This window comes from Bubalus bubalis, chromosome 9 (genome assembly GCF_019923935.1).
Source record: "Bubalus bubalis isolate 160015118507 breed Murrah chromosome 9, NDDB_SH_1, whole genome shotgun sequence".
NCBI classification, from domain to species: Eukaryota; Metazoa; Chordata; class Mammalia; order Artiodactyla; family Bovidae; genus Bubalus; species Bubalus bubalis.
The window spans coordinates 88,613,135-88,640,298 of NC_059165.1; the positions used below are offsets into that span (position 1 = coordinate 88,613,135).

Sequence of the window (27,164 nt, forward strand, 5' to 3'; positions counted from 1 at the left end):
AGAAATCAAAAGGGAAATCAAAACATTTCTAGAAACAAATGACAATGAAAACATGACAACTCAAAACTTGTGGGATGCAGCAAAAGCAGTCCTAAGAGGTAAGTTTATAGCAATACAATTCTACCTTAAGAAACAAGAAAAACATCGAATAGACAACCTAACTTTACACCTAAAACAACTGGAAAAAGAAGAACAAAAAGCCCTCCAAAACTAGTAGAAGGAAAAGAAATCATAAATATCCAAGCAGAAAGAAATGAAACAAACAATAATAAAGATTAATAAAACTAAAAGCTGGTTCTTTGAGAAGATAAGAAAAATTGACAAACCTTTAGCCAGACTCATCAAGCAAAAAATTGAGAAGAATCAAATCAACAAAATTAGAAATGAAAAAGGAGAGGTTACAACAGACAATGCAGAAATACAAGGGATTCTAAGAGACTATTATGAACAACTATTTGGCGATAAAATGGATAACCTGAAAGAAATGGACAGATTCTTAGAACAGTTCAATCTTCCAAGACTGAACCAGGAAGAAATATAAATTATGAACAACCCAATTATAAGCACTGAAATTGAAGCTGTGATAAAAAATCTCTCCCTAAACAAAAGCCCAGGACTAGACAGCTTCACAGAAGATTTCTGTCAAACATTTAGAGAAAAGCGAATGCCTATTCTTCTAAAACTCTTTCAAAAATTGCAGAAGAAGGAACATTTCCAAACTCATTCTACGAGGCCACCATCACCCTAATACCAAAACCAGACAAAGACAACACAAAAAACGAAAACTACAGGCCAATATCACTGATGAACATAGATGCAAAAATCCTTGACAAAATTTTAGCCAACAGAATTCAGCAACATATCAAAAAGCTCATACACCACAATCAAGTTGGGTTTATTCCAGGGATTTAAGTATTCTTCAATATACACAAATCAATCAATGTGATACACTGTATTAACAAACTGAAAGATAGCCATACGACATTCTCAATAGATGCAGAAAAAGCCTTTGACAAAATTCAGCAACCATTTATGATTAAAACTCTTCAAAAAATGGGCACAGAAGGAACCTACCTCAACTTAGTAAAGGCCATATATGAGAAGGCTACAGCAAACATTATTCTCAATGGTGAAAAACTGAAAGCATTCCCCCTAACATCAGGAACAAGACAAGCATGTCCACTTTCAACACTGTTAATCAACATAGTCTGGAAGTCCTAGCTACAGCAATCAGAGAAGAAAAAGAAATAAAAGGAAACCAGATCAGAAAAGAAGAAGTAAAGCTCTCACTGTTTGCAGATGACATGATAGATAGTGTACACAGAAAACCCCAAAGATACTCTCAGAAAATTACTAGAGCCAATCAGTGAATTCAGCAAAGTCACAGGATACAAAATCAATATACAGAAATCACTTGCATTTCTATATGCTAACAATGAAAAATCAGAAAGAGAAATTAAGGAATCAATCCCATTCACCACTGCAACAAAAAGAATAAAATATCTAGAAATAAACTTGCCTAAGGAGACAAAAGAACTGTACACAGAAAATGATAAGACACTGATGAAAGAAATCAAAGATGACATAAACAGGTGTAGAGATATTCCATGTTCCTGGGTAGGAAGAATCAATATTGTGAAAATGATTATACTACCAAATGCAAAATACAAACTCAGTGAAATCCCTATCAAATTACCAATGGCATTTCCCACAGAACTAGAATAAAAAATTTCACAATTCATATGGAAACACAAAAGACCCTGAATAGCCAAAGGAGTCTTGAGAAAGAAGAATGGAGCTAGAGGAATCAACCTTCCTGACTTCAGTTTATACTACAAAGCTACAGTCATCAAGACAGTATGGTACTGGCACAAAAACAGAAATATAGACCAATGGAACAAGATAGAAAGCCCAGAAATAAACCCATGCACCTATGGGTACCTTTTTTTTTTGTTGACAAAGGAGGCAAGAATATACAATGGGGCAAATACAATGTGGCAAAGACCTCTCCAACAAATGGTGCTGGGAAAACTGGACAGCTACATGTAAAAGAATGAAATTAGAACACTGCCTAACACCATACACAAAGATAAACTGGAAATGGATTAAAGACCTAAATGTAAGACCAGAAACTATAAAACTCTTAGAGGAAAACATAGGCAGAACACTCAATGACATAAATCAAAGCAAGATCCTCTATGACCCACCTCCTAGAGTAATGGAAACAAAAACAAAAGTAAACAAGTGGGACCTGATTAAACTTAAAAGCTTTTGCACAGCAAAGGACACTACAAGCAAGGTGAAAAGACAACCCTCAGAATGGGAGGAAATAATAGCAAATGAAACAACTGACAATGGATTAATTTCTAAACTATACAAGCAGCTCATACAAGTCAATGCCAGAAAAACAATCAATCCAGTCAAAAAGTGGGAAAAAGACCAAAACAGACATTTCTCCAAAGAAGACATATAGATGGCTAATAAACACATGAAAAGATGCTCAATATCGCTCATTATTAGAGAAATGCAAATCAAAAGTACAATGAGATATCACCTCATACCAGTCAGAATGGCCATAATCAAAAAGTCTACAAACAATAAATGCTGGAGAGAGTGTGGAGAAAAGGGAACGCTCTTGCACTGTTGGTGGGAATGTAAATTGATACAGCCACTATGGAAGATGGTATGGAGATTCCTTAAAAAACTAGGAATAAAACCACCATATGACCCAGCAATCCCACTCCTAGGCATATACCCTGAGGAAACCAAAGTTGAAAAAGACACATGTAATCCCATTGTTCATTACAGTAGGTAGAACATCGAAGCAACCTAGACGTCCATCGACAGATGAACGGATAAAGAAGTTGTGGTACATATACACAATTTACTCAGCCATAAAAAGGAACGCATTTGAGTCAGTTCTAATGAGGTGGGTGAACCTAGAACCAATTATACATACTGAAGTAAGTCAGAAAGAGAAAGATAAATATCGTATTCTAACCCATATATACAGAATCTAGAAAAATGGTACTGGAGAATTTATTTATAGGGCAGCAGTAGAGAGACAGACATAGAGAATAGACTTATGGACATGGGGAGAGGGGAGGAGAGGGTGAGATGTATGGACAGGGTCACATGGAAAGTTACATTCTCATATGTAAAATAGATAGCCAACGGGAATTTACTGTATGCCTCAGGAAACTCAAACAGGGGGCTCTGTATCAACCTAGAAGGGTGGCATGGGTAGGGAGATGGGAGGGAGGCTCAAAAGGGAGGGGATATATGTATAACTATGGCTGATTCATGCTGAGGTTTGACAGAAAATAACAAAATTCTGTAAAGCAATTATCCTTCAATTAAAAAATAAATATTTTTTAAAAATTAAAGAGAAAAAAGAGTGTGTAGTGGCTAAGTGCTGAACCGTGAACACAAAGGCCCTGGGAAAGGACTTCATCTAGCTCTTCAGAGAAAGCTGAGAGTGGCTGGAATGTGATCTGAGTGGAGCAGTGGAGGCCATTGTCAGCACACTCAGGAAGAGGTGGTGGTTCGTCTCCCAGTGAGAGTGCCCTGGCTCCACCAACTCCTTACCACACTTTACGGGTAGATCTGGAGCAGACAAGTTCTGGGAGAGGTCTGCCAGAGAGGCAGCTCAGATCTCAAGGGGCAGCACAGCCACCTCACTTCCTGTATTCACAATGCCGTGATCCCCAGCCTCAGTCTGTGTCTCATCACAGCCTCGTGCTATATCTAGGATGAACACAACAGAGAAATGGATGTGACCTTGAGCCATTTCTGAGTAGAGCCACAGATGCCTACACAGGCAGCACATAGGTGCTCTGTGACCGAATGGGCCTCACCTGCTGCAGGGTAGAGGACACACTCAAAGGCAACAGAGCCTGATCAAACCTGACCCTCAGAGCTTCTAATCCAACAAATAGGGAGCAGACCTTGCCTCTGACAAGATGGGACAGCCACTGAGCAGAGAGGAAGCCCTGCCTCACATTCTGCATAGGCTCTAGATAGTCTAGCATGAAACACACCCCCTATCTAGGGAATAATGGTCAGCACAATCGGAGGAAAGACATGGCTGGTGTCGATACCAAAACCAGCCCTTACACCAAAAACACTGGACACACACACCCTGAACCAGGATGCTCCTATGTAAAAACATTCCTTCAAGATCATGGTAGAGAACTGTTTCTCTTAAATTAATAAAGACAGACAAAGTGAAGTAAAATGAAGTTAGAGGGACTACTCCCAATTAAAAGAACAAAGAAATCCTCTGTAAGCAAAAACAATGAAATGGAGATCACCAGTCCTCTAAACCCTGAATTCAAAAAAGTAGTAATAAAAAAGTTAACATAATTAAGAAACATTATTGATAGAAATGCAGACCACTGTAACAGGAACTAGAAATTATAAAAATGAACCAATCAAAACTAGACAATTCAATTACCAAGATAAAAACCAATGTAGAAGCAATGAATAGCAAAGTAAATGACACAGAAGATCAAACAAGTGATCTAGAAGATAGAATAATAGAAATCATTCAATCAGAATAGCAGACAGAAAGACAAATGAAAAAACTGAAAGCAACATATGAAATATATGGGATAATATAAAACATTCCAGCCTACACAACAGGGGTTCTAGAAGGAGAAAATGAGAAATGGATGGGAATGTATTTCAAGAAATTATGGCTGAAAACTTTCCACACCTAAAGAAGGAAAAAGTATAGCAAGCACAAAGGGTACTAAATAAGATTAACCCAAACAGAGCACACCAAGGTATATCATAATTAAAATGGCAAAAGTTAAAGAGAGGATTGTAAGGCAGTGAGAAAAAAACAGAGCCAATTACAAGGGGACCCCTCCCCCCAAAAGGCAACTGGCTGATTTATCTGCAGAAATTTCACAGGCCATAAGGGAGTAGCATAATATATTCCAAGTACTGAAAGGAAAAAACCTAGGATTCTCTATCAGCAAGATTATCATCTAGAATAGAAAGAAAGATAAAGAATTTCTCAGACAGGCAACAACTAAACGAATTCAACAATACTATACCTACCATAAAAGAAATATTGAAAGGTCTTTTCTAAATAGAAAAGAAGCAAGAATCTATAGTAATGGGAAAAAAACACAACAGGAAAGGCAAATATATAAAATGATTGAAGACCTGCCTGCCTGCTAAGTCGCTTCAGTCGTGTCCAACTCTGTGCGACCCCATAGACAGCAGCCCACCAGGCTCCACCGTCCCTGGGACTCTCCAGGCAAAAATACTGGAGTGGGTTGTCATTTCCTTCTCCAATGCATGAAAGTGAAAAGTGAAAGGGAAATAACTCAGTCGTGTCTGACTCTTAGCAACCCCATGGACTGCAGCCCACCAGGCTCCTCCATCCAGGGATTTTCCAGGCAACAGTACTAGAGTGGGGTGCCATTGCCTTCTTCGATGATTGAAGACAGTACAGAGTAAAAAAAAAAACAATAAAAAAATTTGTAAAAACAATTATAACTACAATTATCAGCAAAAGGATAAGCATGTAGTTGTAAAATAGGACACAAAAATCACAAAATGTGGGGGAGGGCAGTATAAAATGTAGATCATTTTAGAATGTGTTTGAACTTGCATGGCTATCAGTTTAAAGCATGTAGATATAATTATGGGTCAATATACTTGTAATCCAGGGTAATCACAAATCAAAAACATATAAAAGATACATAAAAATGAAAAATAAAAGAACTCAAGCATACTGCAAAAGAAAATCATCAAACCACAAAATAAAAAACAAAAGGAAGAAGAAATGAACAAAGAGAAACTACAATAACAACCGGAATACAAAAATGAAAATGGCAGTAAGTACATACCTACTTTAAATGTCAATGGACTGAATGTTCCTATCAAAAAACAGAGTGGCAGACTGGATAAAAAACAAGAAGCTACAATATGCTACTTAAAAGAGTCTCACCTCAGGACAAAAGACACACACAGATTGAAAGTAAGGGGATGGAAAAAGATATTTCATGCAAACACAAATGACAAACAAATAAGGGTAGCAATACTTAGACAAAACAGACTTTAAAAAACAAGTCTCAAAGAAAGAAAAAGAAGGGCTTTAGGTTCAGTTCAGTCACCCAGTCGTGTCCGACTCTTTGCGACCCCATGAACCGTAGCACGCCAGGCCTCCCTGTCCATCACCAAAAGAATGACATTACATAATGATAAAAGAATCAATACAAGAGGATGATATTATATTCATTTACATAAATGTACCCAATAAAAGGGATGCCATGATCTTAGTTTTTTTTTTTTTTAATTTCTCTTATTTTGGTGATAAAATACTAGAAAGATTTAGGTAACATAATTTTGTAACGGGTTTACTCCCAGATATTATTTACATTTCATGTGTAAGGTGAATCACTGATGAAGATTTCCGGGTTATGTGAATGTTTACCACCAGGAGATTGAAAGAAATTATACATGTAAGGGGAGACAGATTTCCTTTTCCCAAACATCTGTAAGAGCATTAAGTGCCTTTTATTTGAACAAATAAAGTCATTATTATATATTTCTTTTCAAAAGAACAAAATATAACTCTCCAATAATAAAATGGTTTTGATTGTTATAAAATTTTATTTTTCAATTCGAATATCACCTTTCCCCAAAATTTTACCCTTTATGAATCATTTGGCATGCTTATGATTATTATGTAGAGCTCTTGAGCTTTATAAAACACTGAAGAAGAAAACTATGTTCTGTGTTTATTTATTTATTTATTTTTTAATACAAATTTATTTAATTGGAGGCTAATTACTTTACAATATTGTATTGGTTTTGCCATAAATTGACTGAATCTGCCACGGGTGTACATGTGTTCCCCATCCTGAAGGCCGCTCCCACCTCCCTCCCCATCCCATCCCTCTAGGTCATCCCATTGCACCAGCCCCAAGCATCCTGTATCATGCATCGAACCTGGATTGGTGATAGTTTCATATATGATAATATACAGGTTTCAATGCCATTCCCCCAAATCATCCCACCCTTGCCCTCTCCCACAGAGTCCAAAAGACTGTTCTATACATCTGTCTCTTTTGCGGTCTCGCATACAGGGTTATTGTTACCATCTTTCTAAATTCGATATATATGGGTTAATATACTGATTGGTGTTTTTCTTTCTGGCTTACTTCACTCTGTATAATCGGCTTAAGTTTCATCCACCTCATTAGAACTGATTCAAATGTATTCTTTTTAAAGGCGAAGTAATATTCCATTCTGTATATGTACCACAGCTTTCTTATCCATTTGTCTACTGATGGACATCTAGGTTGCTTCCATGTCCTGGCTATTATAAACAGTGCTGTGTTGAACACTGGGGTACATGTGTCTCTTTCAATTCTGGTTTCCTTGGTGTGTATGCCCAGCAGTGGGATTGCTGGGTCGTATGGCAGTTCTATTTCTGATTTTTAAGGAATCTCCACACTGTTCTCCATAGTGGCTGTACTAGTTTGCATTCCCACCAACAGTGTAAGAGGGTTCCCCTTTCTCCACACCCTCTCCAGCATTTATTGCTTGTAGACTTTTGGATCGCAGCCATTCTGACTGGCATGAAATGGTACCTCATTGTGGTTTTGATTTGCATTTCTCTGATAATGAATGATGTCGAGCATCTTTTCATGTGTTTGTTAGCTATCTGTATGTCTTCTTTGGAGAAATGTCTCTTTAGTTCTTTGGCCCATTTTTTGATTGTGTCATTTATTTTTCTGGAATTGAGCTGCAGGAGTTGCTTGTATATTTTTGAGATTAATTATTTGTCAGTTGCTTCATTTGCCATTATTTTCTCTGATTCTGAAGGCTGTCTTTTCACCTTGCTTATAGTTTCCTTTGCTGTGCAGAAGCTTTTAATTTTAATTAGGTCTCATTTGTTTTTTTTGCTTTTATTTCCAATATTCTGCGAGGTGAGTCACAGAGGATCCTGCTGTGATTTATGTCAGAGAGTGTTTTGCCTATGTTTTCCTCTAGGAGTTTTATAGTTTCTGGTCTTAACGTTTAGATCTTTAATCCATTTTGAGTTTATTTTTCGGCATGGTTTTAGAAAGTTTTCTAGTTTCATTCTTTTAAAGTGGTTGACCAGTTTTCCCAGCATCACTTGTTAAAGAGATTCTCTTTTCTCTATTGTATATTCTTGCCTCCTTTGTCAAAGATAAGGTGTCCATAGCTGCGTGGATTTATCTCTGAGCTTTCTATTTTGTTCCACTGATCTATATTTCTGTCTTTGTGCCAGTACCATACTGTCTTATGACTGTGGCTTTGTAGTAGAGCCTGAACTCAGGCAGGTTGATTCCTCCAGTTCCATTCTTCTTTCTCAAGATTGCTTTGGCTATTCGAGGTTTTTTGTATTTCCAGAGAAATTATTTGTTCTAGCTCTGTGAAAAATACCACTGGTAACTTAATAGGGATTGCACTGAATCTATAGATTGCTTTGGGTAGTATATGCATTTTCTCTATATTGATTCTTCTGATCCAGGAACACAGTATATTTCTCCATCTATTAGTATCCTCTTTGATTTCTTTCACCAGTGTTTTATAGTTTTCTATATATAGGTCTTTTGTTTCTTTAGGTATATATATTCCTAAGTATTTTATTCTTTTCATTGCAATGGTGAATGGAATTGTTTCCTTAATTTCTCTATTTTCTCATTATTAGTGTCTAGGAATGCAAGGGATTTCTGTGTGTTGACTTTATATCCTGCAACTTTACTATAGTCATTCATTGGCTCTAGTAATTTTCTGGTGGAGTCTTTACGGTTTTCTATGTAGAGGATCATGTCATCTGCAAACAGTGAGAGTTTTACTTCTTCTTTTCCAATTTGGATTCCTTTTATTTATTTTTCTGCTCTGATTGCTGTGGCCAAAACTTCCAAAACTATGTTGAATAGTAGTGGTGAGAGTGGGCACCTTTGTCTTGTTCCTAACTTTAGGGGAAATGCTTTAAATTTTTCACCATTGAGGATAATGTTTGCTGTGGATTTGTCATATATAGCCTTTATTATGTTGAGGTATGTTCCTTCTAGTCCTGCTTTCTGGAGGGTTTTTTATCATAAGTGCAGGTTGAATTTTGTCAAAGGCTTTCTCTGCATCTATTGAGATAATCATATGGTTTTTATTTTTCAATTTGTTAATATGGTGTATTACATTGACTCATTTGCAGATATTGAAGAATCCTTGCATCCCTGGGATAAAGCCCACTTGGTCATGGTGTATGATCTTTTTAATGTGTTGTTGGATTCTGTTTGCTAGAATTTTGTTAAGGATTTTTGCCTCTATGTTCGTCAGTGATATTGGCCTGTAGTTTTCTTTTTTTTTGGCATCTTTGTTAGGTTTTGGTATTAGGGTGATGGTGGCCTCATAGAATGAGTTTGGAAGTTTACCTTCCTCTGCAATTTTCTGGAAGAGTTTGAGTAGGATAGGTGTTAGCTCTTCTCTAAATTTTTGGTAGAATTCAGCTGTGAAGCTGTCTGGACCTGGGATTTTGTTTGCTGGAAGATTTCTGATTACAGTTTCGATTTAGCGCTTGTGATGGGTCTGTTAAGATTTTCTATTTCTTCCTGGTTCAGTTTTGGAAAGTTGTACTTTTCTAGGAATTTGTCCATTTCTTCCAAGTTGTCCATTTTATTGGCCTATAGTTGCTGATAGTAGTCTCTTATGATCCTTTGTATTTCTGTGTTGTCTGTTGTGCTCTCTCCATTTTCATTATTAATTTTATTGATTTGATTTTTCTCCCTTTGTTTCTTGATGACTCTGGCTAATGGTTTGTCAATTATATTTATCTTCTCAAAGAAGCAGCGTTTGGCTTTGTTGATTTTCGCTATGGTCTCTTTTATTTCTTTTGCATTTATTTCTGCCCTAATTTTTCAGATTTCTTTCCTTTTACTAACCCTGGGGTTCTTCATTTCCCTTTTCAGTTGCTTTAGGTGTAGAGTTAGGTTATTTATTTGACTTTTTTCTTATTTATTGAGGTATGCCTGTATTGCTATGAACCATCCCCTTAGCACTACTTTTACAGGTTCCCACAGGTTGTTGTGTTTTCATTTTCATTCGTTTCTATGCATATTTTGGTTTCTTTTATTTCTTCTGTGATTTGTTGGTTATTCAGCAGCATGTTTTCAGCCTCCATATGTTGGAATTTTTAATAGTTTTTCTCCTGTAATTGAGATCTAATCTTACTGCATTGTGGTCAGAAAAGATGCTTGGAATGATTTCAATTTTTTTTTAATTTACCAAGGCTAGATTTATGGCCCAGGATGTGATCTATGCTGGAGAAGGTTCCTTGTGTGCTTGAGAAAAAGGTGAAATTCATTGTTTTGGGATGAAATGTCATATAGATATCAGTTAGGTCTAACTGGTCTGTTGTATCATTTAAAGTTTGTGTTTCCTTGCTAATTTTCTGTTTAGTTGATCTATCCATAGGTGTGAGTGGGATAGTAAAATCTCCCACTATTATTGTGTTACTGTTAATTTCCCCTTTCATACTTGTTAGCATTTGTCTTACATGTTGCACTGCTCCTATGTTGGGTGCATATATATTTATAATTGTTATATCTTCTTCTTCATTTGATCCTTTGATCATCATGTAGTGTCCTTCTTTGTCTCTTTTCACAGCCTTTGTTTTAAAGTCTATTTTATCTGATATGAGTATTGCTACTCCTGCTTTCTTTTGGTCTCTATTTGCGTGGAATATCTCTTTCCAGCCCTTCACTTTCAGTCTGTATGTGTCCCTTGTTTCGAGGTGGGTCTCTTGTAGACAACATATATAGGGGTCTTGTTTTTGTATCCATTTAGCCAGTTTTTGTCTTTTGGTTGGAGCATTCAACCCATTTACATTTAAGGTAATTATTGATAAGTATGATACCATTGCCATTTACTTTATTGCTTTAGGTTTGAGTTTATACACCCTTTCTGTGTTTCCTGTCTAGAGAAGATCTTTAGTATTTGTTGGAGAGCTGGTCTGGTGGTGCTGAATTCTCTCAGCTTTTGCTTGTCGGTAACACTTTTGATTTCTCCTTTATATCTTAATGAGATCCTTGCTGAGTACAGTAATCTGGGCTGTAGGTTATTTCCTTTCATTACTTTAAGTATGTCCTGCCATTCCCTTCTGGCCTAAAGAGTTTCTATCGAAAGATGAACTGTTATCCTTATGGGCCTCCCCTTGTGTGTTATTTGTTGTTTTTCCCTTGCTGCTTTTAATATTTGTTCTTTGTGTTTGATCTTTGTTCATTTGATTAATATGTGTCTTGGGGTGTTTCGCCTTGGGTTTATCCTGTTTGGGACTCTCTGGGTTTCTTGGATTTGGGTGATTATTTCCTTCCCCATTTTAGGGAAGTTTTCAACTATTATCTCCTCAAGTATTTTCTCATGGTCTTTCTTTGTCTTCTTTTCCTGTGACTCCTATAATTCGAATGTTGGGGTGTTTAACATTGTCCCAGAGATTGTTAACATTGCCTCAGAGACTCTCTGAGATTGTCCTCATTTATTTTAATTCATTTTTCTTTTTTCCTCTCTGTTTCATTTATTTCTACCATTCTATCTTCTACCTCACTTATCCTATCTTCTGCCTCCGTTATTCTACTGTTGGTTACCTCCAGAGTGTTTTTGATCTCATTTATTGCATTATTCATTATATATCAACTCATTTTTATTTTGCTAGGTCCTTGTTAAACCTTTCTTGCATCTTCTCAATCCTTGTCTCCAGGCTATTTATCTGTAGCTCCATTTTGTTTTCAAAATTTTGGATCATTTTCACTATCATTATTCAGAATTATTTATCAGATAGATTCCCTATCTCCTCCTCTTTTGTTTGGTTTGGTGGGCATTTATCCTGTTCCTTTACCTGCTGGGTATTTCTCTGCCTTTTCATCTTGTTTATATTGCTGTGTTTGGGGTGGCCTTTCCAGGAGTTCTCTTTATTGTGGAGTTTCCTCAGTGTGGGAGAGCCTGGACAGGTGGCTTGTCAAGGTTTCCTGCTTAGGGAAGCTTGTGTGGGTGTTCTGGTGGGTGGAGCTGGGTTTCTTCTCTCTGGAGTGCAATGAAGTGTCCAGTAATGAGTTATGAGATGTCAATGAGTTTGGTGTGACTTTGGGCAGCACGTATATTGAAGCTCTGGGCTGTGTTCCTGCGTTGCTGGAGAATTTGTGTGGTATGTCTTGCTCTGGAACTTGTTGGCCCTTGGGTGATGCTTGGTTTCAGTGTAGGTATGGAGGCGTTTGATGAGCTCCTATCGATTAATGTTCCCTGGATTCAGGAGTTCTCTGGTGTTCTCAGGATTTGGACTTAAGCCTCCTGCCTCTGGTTTTCATTCGTATTCTTACAGTAGCCTCAAGACTTCTCCATCTATACAGCACCAATGATAAAACATCTAGGTTAAAGATGAAAAGTTTCTCCGCAGTGAGGGACACCCAGAGAGGTTCACAGAGTTACATGGAGAAGAGAAGAAGGAGGAGGGAGATATAGGTGACCAGGAGGAGAAGAGGGGGACTCAAAAGAGGGGAGAGCAAGCTAGCCAGTAATCACTTCCTTATGTGCTCTCCACAGTCTGGACTGCTCAGAGATGTTCACGGGGTTATATAGAGAAGAGGGAGGAAGGAGACAGAGGTGGCCAGGAGGATAAAGGGGAGAATGAAAAGGAGAGAGACAGATCCAGCCAGTAATCAGTTCCCTAAGTGTTCTCCACAGTCCAGAACACACAAAGAGATTCACAGAGTCGAGTGGAGAAGAGAAAGGGGAGGGAAGAGATAGAGGCGACCTGGTGGAGAAAAAGGAGAGTCCAAAGAGGGAGAGAGCAGTCAAGCCAGTGATCTCGCTCCCATGTAAAAATAGGTATTGAAGATTGGGTTCTTAAAGGTACAAAATTGATAACAAATACCAAAAGGTAAGGATTAAAAATCTAGAGTAGAGGTTGGATTCTCAAAAATTCAATACTAAAGAAAAAAACAAAGTCACAAAAATTATAATATATAGATGAAGTTTGCTTTATAAAATAGGGTCTTTTTTTTTTGCAAAGTAATAGTAGGTTATAAAAATGAAAATTAAAGGAGTAATAGAGGACTTAAAAATAAAAAAAATTTTATTTTAAAAATTTAAAGAATGATAATAGTAAAAATATATCTAGGACTTTCTCTGGTGTTCTTGTGGACAGTGTGGGGTCAGTTCATTTTCAGATAGTTCCTTGATCTGGCTTATACTTAGCAAGATCTATAGGCTCCTTCCTATGTAGTCGGTGCTAACTACAGGATTTTAATCTATTGCACCTGTCACTTCCAAGGCGGTTCCCTCTGTTTATTTTAGCTTCTTCTCTTTGCTGGTCTCTTCAGTGTCTAATTTCTGCCCTGACACAAAGGGGCTGTGGTGGACACTTTTTTAGGCTCACTTGTTCAGTCGTGCTGTGGGGAGTGAAAGTGAAGTCGGTCAGTCGTGTCCGACTCTTTGTGACCCCATGGACTGTAGCCTACCAGGCTTCTCAGCCCATGGGATTTTCCAGGTAAGAGTACTGGAGTCGGTTGTCATTTCCTTCTCCAGGGGATCTTCCCGACCCAGGGATTGAACCCAGGTCTCCCGCATTGTAGGCAGACACTTTACCCTCTGAGCCACCAGGAAAGAATGCTGCAAACAAATAATACTGGCGTGTACTTGCAGTGACTCGGCCACACTGGGTTTGCCCCCACTCACGGCGTGTGTGCTTTCCCTGTCTATACTGCTTAGGCTCTAGGTTGCTCTGCTGGGAACTGTCTAAGGCCAGCCCTGGGTTGTATGCACTTTCCAGGCCTAAGCCGCTCAGGTTCAGGTACTCGGGTACTCCACAAAGGCGCTGACTCGGTTGGACCTGCGTTTTGTGCCCTTCCCAGGTCCAAGCAGCTCAGGTGACCAGGTGCTTGGTGAGCACGGTTGCTTTGACTTATCACCTCCCCTGTCCCTGCCACTCGGTTTTCTGGGTTTACAACCGGCACACCTTCTCAGGTGTGCCTTGTGTCTCTTCTGGGGAGCTGATCTCTGGCTGCGACCCTCCCGGCAGATGTCAACCATCCAGAATTCCAAGAAGTCTTGGTTAGCAATGAAGCCTGCTTGCAGTTTGGTAAATGATGCCTCTCTGGGGCCGTGATCACCCCCTTCTGGCTCTGGCTGCCCTCGCCTGCCTGTCTCTGGCGGGGGATGGGCCAGTCCACACCTGGCTAGCTCTGCTCAGTCCTTTGTTCTGTGAGCGGGCCTGGAGGTGTCTCAGGTTAGTGCTTTTTGCTGGATAGCTATCCCACAGTCTGGTTTTCTATCTCAAGTTAGTTCCCTCAGATTGCCCTTGGGACATTCAGGCCCGGTCCTTACTCTAAGCAGTGCAGCCTGAGCCTCCCTGTCCAATCTCCGCTTGCTCGTGGTGGATGCCAGCGTCTGCGCTGCTTCTCTGCTGGGAGTTACCATTGGGCATGTAATCTGTGGGTTTTAATTATTTATTTATTTTTCCTCCCAGTTATGTTGCCCTCTGAGGTTCCAAGGCTCCCCACAGACTCACCAGTGAGAGTGTTTCCTGGTGTTTGGAAACTTCTCTCTTTTTTAAGAGTCCCTTCCCAGGACAGATCTCTGTCTCTACCTCTTTTGTCTGTATTTTTATCTTTTATATTTTTTCCTACCTCCTTTCGAAGATAATGGGCTGCTTTTCTGGGTGCCTGATGTCCTCTGCCAGCATTCAGAAGTTGTTTTGTGGAATTTACTCAGCGTTCAAACGTTCTTTTGATGAATTTGTGGGGGAGAAAGTGGTCTCTCCGTCCTATTCCTCTGCCATCTTAGGACTGCCGATTTTAGGTTTTTTTAACATTGAGTTTCAAGTTGAACCATAAAGAAAGCTGAGCATTGAAGAATTGATGTTTTTGAATTGTGGTTTTGGAGAAGACTGAGAGTCTGTTGGACTGCAATGAAATCAAACCAGTCAAAGCTAAAGGAAATCAATCCTGAATATTCATTGGAAGGACTGCTGCTGAAGCTCCAGCACTTTGGCCACTTGATGAGAAGAGCTGACTCATTGCAAAAGTCCCTGATGCTGGGAAAGATTGAAGACAAAAGGAGAAGGGGGTGGCAGAGTATGACATGGTTTGGTAGCTTCAGTGACTCAATGGACATGAATTTGAACAAACTCCGGGAACTAGTAAAGGACAGAGGACCTTGGCATGCTACAGTCCATGAGGTTACAAAAGAGTTGGACACAGCTTAGTAAATGAATGAAAACAACAACAATAAATATATTAAACAAATACAAACTAACATAAAGGGATAAATGGGTAATAGTACAATAGAGACTTTTAACACCCCACTGACATCAATGGAGAGATCACCCAGACAGAATATCAATAAAAAACAGAAGTTCTAAGTGACACAACAAACCAACTGGACTTAATATCTACAGGACATGACACACACACACACACACACACATACACACATATACATACACACACACACACACACACACACACACATTCTTCTCAGGTGTGCATGAAAATATTTTCCAGAATAGACAATAGGTCACAAAATAATCCCCAACATATTTAAGAGGACAGAAATTATTTCAAGCATCTTTTCCAACCATAATGGTATGAAACTATAATGAAAAACAGAAAGAGAACAAAAACTCATGGAGACTGAACAACATGTTACTAAAAAAAACAATGTTGAAATCAAACAAGAAATCATAAAATACCTTGAAACAAACAAAAATGAAAACAAAACAATACAAAATTTAGGCGATATTGCACAAGAAATTCTAAGAAGGAAGTTTATAGCAATATAGACTATCCTCAAGAAACAAAAAAAAGTCTTAAAGAACCTAATGTATTACTTAAAATAATTAGAAAAAGAAGAATAAAGATAACCTGAAGTCAAGAGAAGAAAGGAAATTACAAGGATCAGAGAAGAAATAAATAAAATAGAGATTAAAAAATAATTGAAAAGATCAATATAACCAAAAGCTGATTTTTTTAAAAGATAAAATTGACAAACCTCTAGCTAGCCTCATGAAGAAGAAAAGAGAGGATCCAAATAAACAAAATAAGACATGAAAGAGGAGAAGTAACAACTGATACCACAGAAATACAAAAAAAAAAAAAAAAGAGAGAGAGAGAGAAGAGTATACTGGAGAACCTAGAAGAAATGGACAAGTTTCTAGAAACATACAGGCTGCCAAAACTGAGATAAGGAGAAACAGTTTGAACAGACTGATCACTAGAAATGAAATAGAATCTGTAATTTAAAAAACTCCTTGCAAACAAAAATTCAGAACTGGTTGGCTTCCCTGAAGAATTCCACCAAACATAAAAAGAACTAATCCTATCCTTCTCAAACTATTTCAAAAACTTGAAGAGATAGGAGCACTTCCAAATTCACTCTATGAGACTACCATCACCCTGATTTAAAAAAAAAAAAAAAAAACAAAAACAGAAAAGGTTCTAAAAAAAAAAAAAGAAAGAAAGAAAATTAAAGGTAAGTATTGTTGATGAATATAGAAGTAGAAATCCTCAACAAAATATCAGCAAACCAAATCCAAAAATACAAAAAAGGACCACACACTATGATTTACGTTGTATTCAATCCAGGGTCATAAGGATGGTTCAACACATGCAAATCAAGCAATGACATACATCACATTAACAAAAGAAAAGACAAAATCACATGATCATCTCAATAGACACAGAAAGAGCATTTGATAAAATTCAACATCCATTTATGATAAAAAAAACTCTGGCCAAAGTGCGTATAGAAGGAACATATCTCAATATAATAAAAGCCATTTTGACAAGCCCACAACAAACATGATATTCAACTGTGAAAAGCTGAAAAGCTTCCCATTAAATTCAGGAATAAGACAAGGATGCCCACTCCTGGCACTTCTATTCAATGTATCATTGGAAGTCCTAGTCACATCAATCAGACAAGAGAAAGAAATAAAATGTATCCAAATGGAAAAGAGAACCCTCCTACACTGTCAGTGGGAATGTAAGTTGATGAAGTCTTTATGGAAAACAGCTTGGAGATTCCTCAGAAAACTAAGAATAGAATTACCATATGCTCTAGCAATCACACTTCTGGGAATATACTTGGACAAAACTATTAATATAATTCAAAAAGACAAATGCATTCCTATGTTCATAGCAGCACTATTCACAATAACCTAAACATGAAAACAACCAAAATGTCTATTGACAGATGAATGGATAAAGAAGATATCATAGATATATTAAATGAAATACTACTCAGCTATAAAAATAATGCCACTTGCAGCAACAGGGACAGATCTAGTGATTATTGTAGTAAGTGAAGTAAATCAGAAAGAAAAAGACAAATACCAAATAGTATCACTTATATGTGGAATCTAAACTATGGCACAAACAAACCTATCTACAAAACAGAAACTGACTCACAGACAGGGAGAACAGACTTGGTTTCCAAGGGGAAGTGGGGAGACAGAGGTATGGACCGGGAATTTGCAGTTGGTAGATGCAAACTTTTACATTTAGAATGGATAAACAACAAGGTCCTACTGTATAGCACAGGGAACTATATCCAATCTCCTGGGATAAACCATAATAGAAAAGAATATAAAAAAAGAACATATCTACGTATATAACTGAGTCATTTGGTTATACACCAGAGACTGGCACAACAATGTAAATCAACTATACTTTAATTTTAAAAATTCCTCAAAAATGGATTCAAATGGAAAGGAAGAGGTAAAACTGTCATTATTTGAAGATGACATGCTACTCTATATAGAGACTCCTAAAGTCTCGAGACAAAGATTATTAGAACTAAAAGATGAATTCAGGAAGGTTGCAGGATATGAGATTACTATATACAAATCTGTTGCATTTCTTTACACTAATAATGAAATATCTGAAAGAGAAAGTAAAAAAATCCTGTTTAAAAATCATATAAAAAAATCTAAGAATAAACTTACCTGAGGAGGTAAAAGACCTACATGCTGAAAACTATAAAACACTGATTAAGGAAACAGATGATTCAAAGAAATGGAAAGATAACCCAAGCTTTCAGATTATAAAAATTAATATTTTAAAAATTACAATACTCCTCAAAGAAATCTCCAGATTTGATGCGATCTGTATCAAAATATCCATGGTATACTTAACAGAACAAGAACAAATAATCCAAAAATTCATATGAAACCACAGAAGACCCAGATTGCCAAAGAAATCCTGAGAAAAAAGAACACATAAGGAGGCATAAGCCTTCCAGATTTCAGACAATACTACAAAGATACAGTAATCCAAACCCAGCATGGTATTAGCACAAAAACAGACATAGTCAATTAATCTACAGTAAAGGAGGCAAGAATATACAATGGAGAAAAGACAGTCTCTTCAGCAAGAGGTGCTAGGAAAGTTGGATGTGTTGTGCTGTGCTTAGTCACTCAGTGGTGTCTGACTCTGCAACCCCATGAACTGTAGCCCATCAGGCTCCTCTGTCCATGGGGATTCTATAGGCAAGAATACTGGAGCGGGTTGCTGGATAGCTACATGTAAATCAGTGAAATTGGAACATGCCCTCACATCATATACAAAAATAAACTCAAGATGCTTTAATAAATATAAAGGCATGACAGAGATTTCCCTGGTAGTCCAGTGGTTGAGAATCCACCTGCTAATGCTGGGCATGGGTTTGATCCCTGGTCTGGGAACTAGGATTCAACATGCTGAGGAGGAACTAAACCTGTGTGCCACGACTACAAAGCCTGAACTCTAGAGCCTGTGAGCTGAAACAACTGAAGCCCTTGCACCCTGGAGCCTGTGCTCCACAACGAGAAGCCATCACAATGAGAAGCTCAGTAGCCACAACTAGAGAAATCCCATGCACAACAATGAAGACCCGACGCAGAAAAGAAAAAAAAAGGACTGCAAACATGACATGATGAAACTCCTACAAGACAACACAGGCAAAATATTTTGGACATAAATCGTAGCAATATCTTCTATGCTCAGTCTCCCAAGGCAAAAGAAATCAAAGCAAATATAAACAAATGGGACCCAATTAAGCTTAAAAGCTTTTGCACAGCAAAGGAAATCATCAACCAAGTGAAAAGACAACCGACAGAATTAAAGAGAATATTAGTAAATGATGCAACTGACAATGGGTTAATATCCAATAGAGACAAACAGGTCAAACAACTCAATATGAAAAAGCAAACAACTCACTCAAAAAATGAGCAGAAGACCTAAATAAACATTTCTCTAAAGAAGACACATAGATGGCCAATAAACACACGAAAAACACTCAATATCACTAATTACTGGAGAAATGAAAATCAAAACCACAATGAAGTATTACCTCACACCTGTTAAAATGGCTATCATGAAAATGTATATCCAAAAAAATGTTGGAGAGAGTGTGGAGAAAAGGAACCCTCCTCCACTGTTGGTGGGAATGTAAATTCCCACAATGAAAATGTAGCCACTATAGAAAACAGTATGTAGATTCCTCAAAAAACTTAAAATTGAGCTACGTATGATCCTGCAATCCCATTCCTGAGAATATACCCAGCAAAGATGAAAACTCTAATTTAAAAAAATACATGCATCCTAACATTCACAGCAGCACTATTTACGATAGTCAAGACATGGAAACAACCCAAGTGCCTATCAACAGATGACTAGCTTAAGATGTAGTATGTATGTGTGTGTATATACATACATACAAACACACACAACACAGTGGAATATTACTCAGCCATAAAAAGAATGTAATATTGCCATGTGCAGCAACATGGATGGACCTAGAGAATATTATATTTAGTAAAGTCAGACAAAGAAAGACAAATATATGGCATCTCTTATAGAGGGTATCTAAAAAATAATACAAATGAATCTATTTACAAAACAGAAACAGACTCACAGACATAGAAAACAAACTTATGGCTATAAAAGGGGAAAGGGAAGAGGGAGAAGGACAAATTCAGAGTATGGGATTAACGGAAATAAACTATTATACCTAAAATAGATAAGTAACAAGGATTTACTCTATAGCATAGAGAATTATATTCAATATCTTACAATAATATATAATGGAAAATAATCTGAAAAATACATATATACATAACACCTTGTTGTATACCTGAAACTAATACAATATTGTAAATCAACTATACCTCAATTTAAAAAAGAAAGAAGATACACAGGGCTTTGTTCATTTGTGTAAAAGAAACACAAAAAAGATAAAGCATAAATTAAAGAGACTGCTTACCAAAAAGGGGTGGGTGGAAATGGGGTAGAAAGAAGAGGGCAAAAGCATCATGGTAGTAGTAGAAGAAGATAAAGCAATACTCTTCTGTAGATTGCTTATATGATAATATTTTTTGTATAACTATAATTCTTAGAACCATAGTAATGTTTCACATACTTTCAACAGCCCTCTCCCCCTGAATAAATAAACAAAACCAAATAGGAAGGGGGAATCAAAAACTGAATTCAACACTACCAAATGAGTGTATTAATTACTATATAACAACTGAATAATAATTTCAGTGAAAGTGGAGGAAAAGAACTAGCCTACCTAATTTTTGAAAAGAGTCTGTTGATAGGACACTGTAATGCTAAAGACAAATAGCTAAGTCACTTCAGTCGTGTCCAACTCTGTGAGACCCCATAGACGGCAGCCCACCAGGCTCCCCCGTCCCTGGGATTCTCCAGGCAAGAACACTGGAGTGGGTTGCCAAATAGAACTGTACATAAATGCTGAAGTAATCTACTTAGTAAATGTATTTCTCACAGAGATCTGGGTTAACAAATCTGAAACTTCTCTGTGTGTATAATAGGAAAAAGGAAGGGAAGGAGGGAGGGAGGAAGAGAGAGAGAGAAACAAAGCAAGAAAGAAGTGGATTTTAACCCATAAATAACTGAATAAATAAATGGCAGAAAATAGTTATTTTACAAAAAGAAATTTCCGTTAATAAATGTAACAAGTAACAGCAAAGTATTGATTGAAAATCACCATTACATGAACACCACAGTAAGAACTGTTGCAGTCAAGTTCCTCTGAGGAATGGTAGTATCAGTGGATGAAAGTTTGAGGAGAAACAGGACTTATGGAGCCATAAACTATCTTTTTTTTAGGTATTTATTAACTACAGAGGGAAACTAGTAACTTTACAGTGGAGAAAACCAGATATCACCTTAATCAAGTGAACATTAATATGACCAATAATAACATAAATGCACTGACATTAAGAACTCCTTAATACAACATCATTTCTGTGGTATTCTTATCAAAAACTGCATAATCTCTTTCTAATCATGAGAAAACACTGCTGCTGCTGCTGCTAAGTCGCTTCAGTCGTGTCCGACTCTGTGCGACCCCAGAGACGGCAGCCCACCAGGCTCCCCCTCCCTGGGATTCTCCAGGCAAGAACACTGGAGTGGGTTGCCATTTCCTTCTCCAATGCATGAAAGTGAAAAGTGAAAGCGAAGTCGTTCAGTCGTGTCCGACTCTTTGCGACCCATGGACTGCAGCCTTCCAGGCTCCTCCATCCATGGGATTTTCCAGGCAAGAGTACTGGAGTGGGGTGCCATTGCCTTCTCCAAATCATGAGAAAACACTAGACAAATTCAAATGGAGGGACATTCTACAAAATAACTGATCAGTAATCTTCAAAAGTATCAAGCTTACAAAAGACAAAGACTGAAGATCTGTCACAGTAGATTAAGGGAGAAATAACAATCTAATTTAACTTATATGCAGAGTACATCATCAGAAATGCTGGGCTGGAAGAAGCACAAGCTGGAATCAAGATTGCAGGGAGAAATACCAATAACAGATATGCAGATAACATCACCCTTATGGCAGAAAGTGAAGAGCTAAAGAGCCTCTTGATGAAAGTGAAGGAGGAGAGTGAAAAAGTTGGCTTAAAACTCAACATTCAGAAAACTACGATCATGGCATCCGGTCCCATCACTTCATCGCAAATAGATGGGGAAAAAGTGGAAACAGTAGCTGACTTTATTTTTCTGGGCTCCAAAATGACTGCAGATGGTGATTGCAGCCATGAAATTAAAAGACACTCCTTGGAAGGAAAGTTATGACCAACCTAGACAGCATATTAAAAATCAGAGATATTAATTTGTCAACAAAGGTCCATCTAGTCAAGGCTATGGTTTTTCCAGTAATCATGTATGGATATGAGAGATGAACTATAAAGAAAGCTGAGTGCCGAAGAGTTGATGCTTTTGAACTGTGGTGTTGGAGAAGACTCTTGAGAGTCCCTTGGACTGCAAGGAGATCCAACCAGTCCATCCTAAAGGAGATCAGTCCTGGGTGTTCTTTGGAAGGACTGATGTTGAAGCTGAAACTCCAATACTTTGGCCACCTGATGTGAAGAGCTGACTCATTGGAAAAGACCCTGATGCTGGGGAAGATTTAGGGCAGGAGGAAAAGTGGACAACAGAGGATGAGATGGTTGGATGGCATTACCGACCCAATGGACATGGGTTTGGGTAGACTCCAGCAGTTGGTAATGGACAGGGAGGCCTGGAGTGCTGCGGTTCTTGGGGTCACAAACCGTCAGACATGACTGAGCAACTGAACTGAACTGAACAATCTAATGCAATGTAGGATCTGAGATAGGATCCTGAATCAAAGAAAAGACATTAGTGGAAAAACTGATGAAATGTGAATAAGGTCTGTAGCTAACAGTTTAACACCAATGTTAACTTCCTAATTATGAACATTGTATTATGCTGAATAATCGATGCTTTTGAACTGCGGTGTTGAAGAAGACTCTTGAGAGTCCCTTGGACTGCAAGGAGATCCAACCAGTCCATCCTAAAGGAGATCAGTCCTGGTGTTCATTGGAAGGACTGATGTTGAAGCTGAAACTCCAATACTTTGGCCACCTGATGCAAAGAACTGACTCATTGGGAAAGACCCTGATGCTGGGAAAGATTGAAAGCAGGAGAGAAGGGGACGACACAGGATGAGATGGTTGGACGGCATCACCAACTCAATGGACCTGAGTTTGAGCAAGCTCCGGGAGTTGGTGATGGACAGGAAAGCCTGGCGTGCTACAGTCCATGGGGTCACAAAGAGTCAGACATGACTGAGTGACTGAACTGAATTATGGTTATAGAAGATAACATTTCAGAAAGCTGGATGGGAGGTATATGGGAACGCTTTTTATAATTTTTGCAACTTTTCTGCAAGTATATTAATAAAATTCAAAATACATGTTTTTAAAAAGTAAACCCATATATGCTTAAGTTACTTAGTATTAGTCATATATTATGTGTAGCCAAAAGTAATCCTAATTGATTAATTTAGCTAAAAAATCATTCAGGAGAAAAAATACTTTGCTTTTTCAATACTGACAAGGGTTTTTCCCTTTATGACGTGAGGAAAAAGAATGTGAAACTTACCTAAAATTGCAGAGAGATTTGAAAACTCAGGTACCTTCTCTATTGCTACTGCTTTACTTATGTCCAAAAGAGTAGAATTCTTACATGGCATGTTTTCTTCCAACATGGGATGCTCCCATTCTAAAAGAAGCAGAGAGAAATGGCACAAAATTTTGAATAGCACACGAGTGGCAGGTTACCTTTTTCTCCCCAGCATAGGTCCCTAGCCCATACAAAGCTACGGTAATTGGAGAAAGTTTAAGTGAAGCATAAAGAAAAGCCTTGAGGACATCAGGATATTAAATAATCTTTGGGCTATTACAATACCCAAATACTCTTACTTCCTTTTCCCCACTTTCCCCATTATCCTCATATTATTATATGGCATATTTAGTTAGGCCAGTATTCAATGCAAACATTATGATGATAAATTGTCATAAAAATGCTGTCTTTAACTCTTTTGGTATATATACAATGACCACCTCTTGTTTTTCCCAGAGCCAATAAAATGTTGTTTATATTTTTCTGTATTCTTCATCTATTTAATCCTAAACCCTACCAAACTGTATAAATCTATTCTATTTATTCCATTCTCTGATGTTCTGAAATTTTCATCTATTGTGCTAGACACTGTAATGGTCCTTTCAACCCAGAAATCATACTTCTTAGATCTAGAAACTGTTCTTGAGTTATATCTTTGGTAATTTTCTTCCTCCTGTTTATTTCATTATCTTTTTCTGAGACTCCTATTATTCGATATTAGATTTCATATACTACTTCTCTAATCTTTTTTACCCTTTTTTTCCCTCCTGACTTTTTTCCCCCTGGGAAATCTCAATTTATTTTCTAATCCTTCTACCGAGTTTTCCATTCTGCTATTGCATTTAATTTATTCTCTGAATATTCTCACTCCCCTTTTTTTAAAACAGCATCCTGTTCCTATTCAATGGATGCAATATACATATTTTTATCTCAAGGAAAACTTTCCCCCCAGATCTTTCTTGTATTCCTATTTCTGTTTGGTTTCTTCTCTTATTTTTAATTTTATTGTGGTGGGAACACTTAACATGAGACCTATGCTCAAATTTGAGAGTACAATAGAGTATTGTTAACTATAGGCACAATGTCGTGCAACATAGCTCTAGAACCTGTTATTCATCTTGCATAACTAAAACTCTACCTGTTGATTAGCAACTCCCCACATCTCCTTCTCCCTGGGCCCTGGCAACCAACAGTCTACTCTCAACTGCTATAAATCTAACTACTTTAGCTATCTCATACAAGTGCAATAATACAGTATGTTTCTTCCCATGACTGGCTTATTTCACTTGCCATAATGTCCTCAAAGTTCTTCTATAGTGTTGCATATAACAGCATATCCTTTTTAAAGGCTGAATAATATTCCACTGTATGCATATACCATATTTTCTTTATTCATCCATCAATGGTCATTGGGCTATTGTGAAAAGTCTGCAATGCACATGGGAGTTCAAATATCTCTTCTAGATCCTGACAGTAATTATTTTGAATAAATACCCAGAAGATTGCTGGACCACATATGTTACTTATATTTTAAATTTTTTGAGTAACTGCCATACTCTTTCATTGCAGCTTCACTATTTTACATTCCTATCAACAGTGTACAAAAGGAAATCCAATTTCTCCACATCATTGCCAACACTTACCTTTTAAAAAAATAATAATAACCATCCTAATAGTTGTGAGGTGATATCTCACTGTGATCTTGATTTGCATTTCCCTGACGGTTAGTGATCTTTTCATATACCTGTTGGCCATGTGACTGTCTTCTTTGAGGGGAATATGTTTATTTAAGTTCTTTGCCATTTTTAAAAATCAAGTTATTTGGATTTTTTCCTATTGAATTGTGGGAGTTTCTGATATATTTTGGATATTAATCCCTTATCAGATATGTGGTTTCTAAATATTCTCCCTTTTTATAGGTTGTTTATAGGTTATTCACTTCATTGTTTCTTGTGCTGTGCAGGAGCTTTTCAGTTTTATCTAGACCTACTTGTCTAATTTTGCTTCTGTTGCCTGTGTTTTGGTGTCACATCCGAGAAATAACTGCCAAGATCAATTGTCATAAAGCTTTTCCCCTATGTTTCTCCTAGGAGTTTTATAGTTTCTGGTCTCACATGTAAGTCCTTACTATATTTTGAGCCCACTTTTTTGTATAAGGTAAGGGTCCGATTTCATTCTTTTGTATATGGCTATCCAGTTTTGTCAACATCATTTGTTGAAGAGACTATTTCTCCCACATTGAGTATTCTTGGCACTCTTGTTAAAGATCAAATGTCTTTATGGATTTAGTTCTGGGCCCTCTATTCTGTCCTACTGGTCTATATCTCTGTCTTTATTCCAGTACTATAATGTTATGTTTACTATAGCTTTGCAGTATACTTCGAAATCAGTTTAATGTTAATTTTCTGTCCAGATGTTCTATCCATTATTAAAAGTAGGAGTATTGAAGTCTCCTACTATGACTGTATGCCTATTCCTACCCTCAGTTCTGCCAGTGTTTACCTTATATGTTAGGTGCTTTGAAGTTGGGTGGATATTTATTCCTAACTGTTGAGTGTTTTTGATGAATTGATCCTTTTATAATTATGCAACATTCTTCCTTGTCTCTTATAAAAGTTTCTGACAGTCTATTTTTATCTGATATAAGTATAGCCCCTTGTGCTCTCTTTTGGTCACAGTTTACATGGAGTGCCTTTCCCCACCCATTTGCTTTCAGTCTATGTGCGCCCTTAAATCTTAAGTGAGTCTTTTGTAGAGAGCATACAGTTGGATTATTTCTTCAACCCATTCAGCCACTCTTTGTCTTTTGATTGGGTTTAACCCATTTATATTTTTGATAGAGGAGGATTATTGATAGAGGAGGATTTACGATTACAATTTTGTTAACTCTTTTCTGTTTTATAGTTATTTTGCCCCTCTTCCCTCTCTTGCTATGCTCCTCTGTCTTTCATTGATTCTTTTATATTGATATGCTTTGACTCCTTTCTATTTTTCTTTTATGTATCTTCTACAGGTACTTTTTGTGTGTGGTTACCATGGGGCTTACATAAAACAGTTTTAACAGTCTACTTTAAACTGATAACAATTTAATAAAAACTCTATGCTTTCACTTCACCCCTCAAACACATTTTGCAGTACTGATGTTATAATTTACCACCTTTCATATGGTATATCCATTAACATATTTTTATAATTATATTTAATATGTTTGTCTTTTAACTTTTATACCAGAATTAAGAGTGATTTATATGTCACTGTTACAGTATCATTGCATTTGTCTATATACTTACCAAAGAGTCTTATACTCTCATATGCTTTCATACAGCTGTTTAGAGTCCTTTGTTCTAACTTGAAGAACTCCCTTTAGCACTTCTTGTAAGGCAGGGCTACTGATGATTAACTCCTTCAGCTTTTGTTTGTTTGGACTTATCTTCTCTTCATTTCTTAAGGACAGTTTTGCAGGTTTCGGTACTATTGGTTGGAAGTTTCTTTCTTTCAGAACTTTGTCTATTTACTTCCACTCTCTTTTAGCCTGCAAGGTTTCTGCTGAGAAATCCATAAACAGTCTAATGAGGTCTCACTGTATATATCAAGTCGCTTTTTAAACTGCTGCTTTCAAAGTGCTTTTTCTTTGACTTTTGACAGTATGACTATGTGCCCCCATGTGAATTTCTTTGGTTCATCTTATCTGAGGTT

The 27,164-nt window shown here is 37.3% G+C and overlaps 1 protein-coding gene across 6 annotated transcripts in view; it reads right to left on the reverse strand.

Annotated features, from left to right (window-relative positions):
- Window positions 1-27,164, reverse strand: part of MEIKIN (meiotic kinetochore factor) — a 128,895-nt gene that overhangs the window by 78,892 nt on the left and 22,839 nt on the right. For all 6 annotated transcript variants that reach the window (XM_044947862.1, XM_044947864.1, XM_044947863.1 and 3 more), the window contains one exon: window positions 23,448-23,567. In XM_044947862.1, the coding sequence (XP_044803797.1) occupies window positions 23,448-23,567 (120 nt within the window). The remainder of the gene's footprint in view (window positions 1-23,447; window positions 23,568-27,164) is intronic.